The following is an 8,549-nucleotide window of genomic DNA, read 5'->3' on the forward strand; positions in this document are numbered from 1 at the left end:
ATCTGTTATAGTGTCAAAAGTAGCTTTTCAGCATTAAATTGTTCACGTCGACGTTTTTCACCCAAAGTTTCAATATATTGTAACAATATTCCTCTTTGTAGTGGTATGCAATATTATAGTACAAAGTCTATTTTTTACAAGTTTCCATAATAATAAGTGAAAATAAATTCACGAGTTCATCAAAAGGCAACGCCTATTACACCAGAGACAAAATTAAATAGAAATACTAAACCGGACACAGCGTGTATTTGGACAAGACAATAAATATTTATCAACATCCATTGGTTTAAAATCTAGACGCAGAAATAGTAATTTTTTATTTTCAATTAAAATAACCTGCTATAACTGTAAAAAACACAATAAATACCTCGGAATGCAATAAATACTCAGGGTATATTGTGTCACGTGGATTTTCTACATCGACATTTCTTTTCATCACATTCTTACATTTGATATAACAGAGTTTTTATTAATTTAGCTGTTTTGAGGTTGTACGACTAACCATTGAATATTTACTCTTTCCGGAACCGTCAAAGATCCCCTTAGACATTTTTGTTAGTACGTAATTATATACATTACACATGAAATTAAGTTTTACGTTACTACATAAGCAGTAAGATCAAGAAAATAATACTCCACCCAGTACGTTAACAGCAAAAATTAAAAATATATGAACGTATCATTTCGTCGTTATACTTTCCGTTAAAATAATTGATTTTTCTGTTCTATTTATAGACAAAAAAGCAACGCGTCCAGTTCCTCAACAATAAATGACAGTTACTGGAGTAAAAGAACTGGGGACAACGAAGCTACCAATAAGATTATAAAAATTTTTTCTTCGTGTTTGTCACACATCGAAGTCCAATTATTTATCATCTGTTCAAGGGCCATTATTGACGAAAATCCAACCATGAGATCAGCACTGAAGAGCACCTGTACGAGACTTTGCGAGATCTGTGGTAAATTATCTGCTAATCTTACAGATTTTAAAGAGCACCAACTCGTTCACACGGGCGAGAGGCCTTTTGAGTGCTCAATTTGTTTACAAACGTTTAATCGAAAAATGACCCTTATAAGACACAAACAAACTCACATGGGGAAAAAACCCTTCAAATGCGCAGATTGTTCTAAAACATTTGGGCAAAAAGATACTATCATACGACACATACGGACTGTTCACACAGAGGAGAAACCCTTTGAGTGCATAGTATGTAAAAAAAGTTTTAAATCTTCAGTTAACCTCTCAACGCACATGGGAACCCACACGAGCAAAAAACCCTTCAAGTGCTCAGAATGTCTTAAATCATTTCGCCAAAAAGGTAATCTCGGGAGGCACATGCGAACCCACACAGAGGAAAAACCCTATAAGTGCACAGATTGTCCAAAATATTTCAGCCAAAAAGGCAATCTCAGGATACACATCCGAAGCCACACAGGGGAAAAACCTTTTGAGTGCCCAACGTGTCAAAAAGATTTTGCATCATCTTCTTACCTCAAAAAACACATGATGACTCACACGGGCGAGAAACCCTTCGAGTGCTCAACTTGTTCTAAAACATTTAACCGAAAAACTAATCTCGTTTTACACATACGGACGCACACAGGGGAAAGACCCTACAAGTGCTCGGTATGCCAAAAAGGTTTCATATCTCATAGTAATATCACAAAGCACATGTGGACCCATACAGGGGAAAAACCCTATAAATGCGCAAATTGTCCAAAATCTTTCGGACTAAAAAGCAGTCTCACTATTCATATGCGAACCCACACTGGCATACCTTACGGTACTTGTACCATCTGCCAAAAACCATTTAGGAACTCGAGTAATTTTATAGTACATATGCGGATCCACACGGGGGAGCGACCCTACAAGTGCTCGGTATGTCAAAAAGGTTTTATATCTTCTGGTTCACTCGCAGATCACATGCGGACCCATACCGGGGAAAAACCCTATAAGTGTGCAAATTGTCTAAAATCTTTTGGGCAAAAAGGTACTCTTAAAATTCACATGCGCATCCACACAGGCATACCTTACGGTATTTGTACCATCTGCCAAAAGCCATTTAGGCACGCGAATAGTCTTAAAAATCATATGAGGACCCATACGAGGAAAAAACCTTCGAGAGGATCCAGTAAAAAAAACCAAAAACAGATGATGTCCGTAAGTAATTAGTTTTGTTCACAGAAGCACCACCACCATTGAAGCTACTTTGCGCGGCCCGAGATACTGTACTGTTTACTGTAGGGTAGTCTCGGTTAGTTGGCGCTTATGTGTTAAAAAACAAGTAAAACAATGTATTTACGTATAACAGCGTATAATCCTATTTTTCCTATGTGTTACCGTAAACCAACCTTTTAATTTAAGCTCAATTATTGTATTTTTCTTTCAAACCTTTAAATCTAAGTCTGTGTATGTTGATCTTCATCATTGAATAAACGCTATTTAAAAAATAAAAAATAGTTTTCTTTTATGTAGGTCCGTGGGCTCCCTGTACAACAAATCCCCAGCGCCAACTTGTGGCTGGATGGTGAGTCCACGTGGTTACGAGAATACATTGAGTTGCTACACAAGTAGTATAGCATGGTTGCCCAAAGTCAATAATTTTTTTCGTTAATAATAAGATCTTTTTTAATAGTGTGATCATCTTCATAATAATCTCTAATTTTTTAACTTTACTATGGTATTTTTTTTCAGCACGAGATTTATGGCTATACAGCACATGTTAGTAATACTAAGTACGCTCTATCTATATCTATCTCTCTCACGCACTTTACTGACACGTGCCATGTAGCTTATGCGTACAAGCCACAAAGGTTTATACATCTTATTAACTCAACTCAACTTAGTAAAGCAAAATCTCATGCTGAAAAAAATTTCATAGTAAAGTTAAGGAATTAGAGATTCTTGTTGAGATGATCAAACTATTAAAAAGGAGCTTATTATTAACGAAAAAAAGGATTGACTTTAGGACATTATGTTATTCCATGTATCTCAACCATGTTTTTCTAAAAAATTTTACTTGTAGATAATACGTTGAATTATGTTTGTATCATCGTATAATTTGGTGTTCAAGTTAAGAATAGGTTTAATACTACATACAATTTTATTTTTTCGATGATACAACACATAATGACTTTTGTCAGGCCAACGTTGCCAAGAAGCACCACGTCCAAACTTTCTGACTATACATACGTCTTAGAGTCATTATTGTACTATTAACATTTTTCAGCTTACTGTGGACGGATATAGAAATAACGTCATATATTGTAGTATCAGTAACATTTGAGCCTTAAATTGTACACCTTGACGTTTTTCATTTATCCACGATACGAAAAATTTGAAACATTGTGACGATATTCCTCTTTGTAGTGGTATGCAATATAATATTACAAAGCTTATTTTTTACACAAGTTTCCATAATAATAAGTCAAAATAAATTCACGAGTTCATCAAAAGGCAACGCCTATTACACCAGAGACAAAATTAAATAGAAATACTAAACCGGACACAGCGTGTATTTGGACAAGACAATAAATATTTATCAACATCCATTGGTTTAAAATCTAGACGCAGAAATAGTAATTTTTTATTTTCAATTAAAATAACCTGCTGTGATTGTACAAAACACAGTAAATACCTTGAAATGCAAAAAATACCCAGAGTATGTTGTAACACGTAGATTTTCTACATTGCCATTTCTTTCTTTTTACATTTTACATTTTATACTATAGAGTTACGATAAGTTTAGCTTTTACTGAGATTGTAGAACTAATCGTTGAACATTTACTCTTTTGTAATCGACAGAACAGAAGGACTTTGCTTTTACTTATATGAACTGATAAAGATTCACTTGGGCATTTCCATTAGGACGTAATTATATGCATTACACATGAAATTAAGTTTTACGCTATACTACATAAGCAGTAGGAACAAGAAAATAGTACTCCATCCAATACGTCTAACAGCAAAAATTAAAAATATATGAACGTATAAATTCGTTGTTATACTTTCCGTTAAAATAATTGATTTTTCTGTTCTATTTATAGACAAAAAAGCAACGTGTCCAGTTCCTCAACAATAAATGACAGTTACTGGAGTAAAAGAACTGGGGACAACAAAGCTACCACTAAGATTATAGAAACTTTCTCTTCGTGTTTACCACACATCGAAGTCCAATTATTTATCAACTGTACAGGGGCCATTATTAACGGAAATCCAATCATGACATCAGCACTGAAAAACACTTGTACGAGACTTTGCGAGGTCTGTGGTAAAACGTTTGCCAAAATTGCACATTTTAAATCGCACCAACTTATTCACACGGGCGAGAGGCCTTTTGAGTGCTCAATTTGTTTACAAACGTTTAGTCGAAAAACTGATCTCGTATGTCACATACGGATTCATACAGGAGAGCGTCCCTATAGGTGCTCGGTATGTCGAATAGGTTTTAAATTTTCCAGTAACCTCACAAAACACATGAGGATCCATACAGAAAAAAAATCGTTTAAGTGCACAGATTGTCCAAAATCTTTTAGTCTAAAAACCAATCTCAGGAGGCACATGCGCGTCCACACTGGCATACCTTATGGTAATTGTACTATATGCCAAAGGCCATTCACTGACCCGAGCAGTCTTAGAGTGCATATGAGGATCCATACAGGAGAGAAACCTTACACATGCTCCGCATGTCAAAAGGGTTTTACATCTTCCAGTGACCTCACACAGCACATGCGGACCCATACAGGGGAAAAACCCTATAAGTGTGCAGATTGTTCAGAATCTTTTAGTCTAAAAACCAATCTCAGGAGGCACATGCGCATCCACACTGGCATACCTTATGGGCCCTGTTTAATCTGCCAACAACCATTCACTGACCCAAGCAGTCTTAAAGTGCACATGAGGACCCATACAGGCGAACGACCCTACAAGTGCTCGGTATGTCAAAAGGGTTTTTCATCTTCTAGTAAAGTCTTAAACCACATGTGGACCCACACAGGGGAAAAACCCTATAAATGCACAGATTGTCCAGAATCTTTCATCCAGAAAAAACATCTAACAACTCATATGCGTGTCCACACCGGCATACCTTGCGGGAATTGTCCCATTTGCCAAAGGCCATTCATGGACATGGGTAATCTTAAAAGGCACATAAAGACCCATACGGGGGAAAAACCCCATAAATGTCCAGATTGTCCAAAATCTTTTGGACTAAAAAGCAATCTCAAGAGACACGTGCGTGTCCATACCGGTGTACCTTCTTCTCATTGTGCCATCTGCCAAAGGCCATTCACCGACGCGAGTAATCTTAAAAGGCATATGAGGACCCACACGAGCGAGGGTTCTTCGAGTTCTTAGTATGTCAAAAAAGTTTTGGCCAAATTAGTTGTATCAAGAGCCATTAATTAATAGATATAAGGAAGCATAGGCAAATAATAATAATATAAATTGATGAATTAAAAAGGTACATTTCCTATTTTCTACAAAAACATTTTTCAAATCTGCACTTCAAACAATAATACATGTCAATTAAAATATCTTTAATGGAAAATTGTGACACCAAAACGCAAATGATATACATGCTTGGGTTCCATAAATAAAACAATGTATTGACTTGTAATAGCGTGAATTATATTTTACCTGTAAGTGACAGTGATCTTAAACAAATTTTTTAATTTTAGCTAATTTCTTTTACATTTTCATACAAATTTTTAAATGTAAGTCCATGTAAATCTTCATAATTGAATAAACACTATTTAAAAAATAAATAAATGGAAGCAGAGTTTATATTTACACGCTTACCCTTCGAGTACCAATTTCTTTAGTAACCAATGCGGTAGTAAACAAAAAAGTTCGTAAAAAGGCCTCTTGAGTCCGTACATACATTGATATAGAACTTTAAAAAAATCCTGTTTTTGTCTCCAGATTTTTTAATACAATTGAGGACAAAAACGGGATACTCTTTGTGTATTTTGTCATTAAAATAAAGTAAATACTAGCAAATAGTACTATTTTTATCATAAGCTCGTAAAAAAACGGTACGTAACTTGTAAATAGTAGTTTTCATCGGATAAGTGCCATCGTCTCCGGGGCTATTTTGCGGCCCAAGGGACCTGCGAAGCAGGGCCCGAGGGACGTAAGGTAGCCACGGAGCGATGGCGCTTCTGTGGCGAATGCTATTTTTGCCACGGAGGGCACACCAGCCTCTCAAAAACGCCCGAGGTAGGAAAAAAATATTTTTGCACTCTGGAAAAAAAAAATATATAATCGATGTTCCTAGTATCATACGGATTTCATGTCATTAAAAGTTATCTTAGAATTTTCCGGAAAATAGCTGTTATGAAAAAATAAATTAGTAGCAGACTAGGGTGTTTAGTAAAAAAATTTGGAAATTTTTTTTTTTACAGTATGTGATAAAAGCTCTTATTTGAAATGCTTTGAAAACTCTTTTAAGTTACCCACAAATTTGAAAGTTTTTCATCAAATTTTTTAGAAAACTTAGTAGGTTTAATAGTAAAGATATTTTCAATTTTTAATAATACGGCGCATAATGGCTTTTGTCAGGCCAACGTTGCCAAGAAGCACCACGTCCAAACTTTCCGACTATACATACGGCTTACAGTCATTATTATACTATTAAAATTTTGTAGCTTACTGTAGACGAATACAGAAGTAACATTATAGATTTTCGTGTCAGTAGCATTTAAGCATTAAATTGTATACGTTGACGTTTTTCATTCATCTACGATACGAAAAATTCCAATACAGGTATTGTATCGATATTCCTTTTTCTAGTGGTATGGAATATAATATTACAAAGTCTATTTTTTACTTAAGTTTCCACAATAATCAGTCAAAATAAATTTATTAGTTCGTGAAGGTGCAAAGCAACATCTATTTTATTAGAGACAATATTAAATAGAATTTTACACCAGATATTTGCAGTAAGTTTAACTTTTCCAAAGGTTGTAAAACTCATCTTTGAACATTTATTCGATTGTAATTAATGGAACAGAGGGATATTGCATTTCCTTCCATGATTTGTTGAAGATCACCTTAGACATTTCCATCGTCATGTACTTAAAGTGTACATAAAATCCAATTTCACACTATTATAAAAACATTGAAAATAATAAAATAGTACACTTTAAAGATATTTAACAGTACATTTTAAAAATGTATCAACGTATAAATTCGTTATTATACTTTCCGTTAGAATAATTGATTTTTCTGCTCTATTTGCAGACAAAAAAGCAACGCGTCCAGTTCCTCAACAATAAATGACAGTTACTGGAGTAAAAGAACTGGGGACAACAAAGCTACCACTAAGATTATAGAAACTTTCTCTTCGTGTTTACCACACATCGAAGTCCAATTATTTATCAACTGTTCAGGGGCCATTATTAACGAAAATCCAACCATGAGATCAGCACTGAAGAGCACCAGTACGAAACTTTGCGAGATCTGCGGTAAATTATCTGCTAATCTTACAGATTTTAAAGAGCACCAACTAGTTCACACGGGCGAGAGGCCGTTCGAGTGCTCAATTTGTTCTAAAACGTTTCGTCGAAAACTAACCCTTATAAGACACAAACAAACTCACATGGGGACAAAACCCTTCAAATGCTCAGATTGTTCTAAAACATTTAGTCGAAAAGATTATCTCGCACATCACATACGGTCTCACACAGGAGCGAAACCCTTTGAGTGCATAATATGTGAAAAAAGTTTTACATTATTTTCTAACCTCACAAAGCACATACGGAGTCACACAGGGGAGAGACTCTATAAGTGCTCAGTATGTCAAAAAGGTTTTACATTTTCCAGTACCCTCACACAGCACATGCGAACCCACACGAGGGACAAACCCCTTGAGTGCTTAGTATGTCATAAATCTTTCAAGTATTACAGTGAGCGCACAAAGCACATGAAAATCCACTCAGGCAAGAAACCCTTCGAGTGCTCAACTTGTTCTAAAACATTTAGTCGAAAATCCAGTCTCATAATGCACATACGGACTCACACAGAGGAAAAACCCTATAAGTGCACAGATTGTCCAAAATATTTCAGCCAAAAAGGCAATCTCAGGATACACATCCGAAGCCACACAGGGGAAAAACCTTTTGAGTGCCCAACGTGTCAAAAAGATTTTGCATCATCTTCTAACCTCAAAAAACACATGATGACTCACACGGGCGAGAAACCCTTCGAGTGCTCAACTTGTTCTAAAAAATTTAGTCGAAAATCCAGTCTCACAATGCACATACGGACTCACCTTAGAGACATGGTATGAATTGGACACATAAGAATTGTACACTTTATAATTTAACTCAAACAATTCGATAGAAATCGTTGCACACAAAGATATTTTGATTACTTATAAAAATAATAATTTTCCACGCATTTAATGTACACAATTTTTTTTAACACAACAAAAGAGAAATAGTTGTAGTTGTATACAAACTTTTTGTACACAATCAGTGTTAATCAATAAGTATTTTGTACACATATTGTTTTTACACAGTATTAATACTATATTACTTTTTTTACA

The 8,549-nt window shown here is 35.2% G+C and overlaps 1 protein-coding gene across 1 annotated transcript; it reads left to right on the forward strand.

Annotated features, from left to right (window-relative positions):
• Positions 1-845: 845 nt before the first annotated feature.
• Positions 846-8,291, forward strand: LOC106640955 (uncharacterized). The gene is made up of 3 exons (XM_089595477.1): positions 846-2,161; positions 4,511-5,355; positions 7,826-8,291. The coding sequence occupies exons 1-3, from the start codon at positions 911-913 to the stop codon at positions 8,289-8,291; spliced, it is 2,562 nt and encodes an 853-aa protein (XP_089451603.1). The 5' UTR covers positions 846-910.
• Positions 8,292-8,549: the final 258 nt, after the last annotated feature.

Source organism: Copidosoma floridanum, unplaced genomic scaffold (assembly GCF_036245765.1).
Source record: "Copidosoma floridanum isolate Cflo_tuat_1 unplaced genomic scaffold, Cflo_Japanese_pri ptg000025l, whole genome shotgun sequence".
In the NCBI taxonomy this organism is placed as follows: domain Eukaryota; kingdom Metazoa; phylum Arthropoda; class Insecta; order Hymenoptera; family Encyrtidae; genus Copidosoma; species Copidosoma floridanum.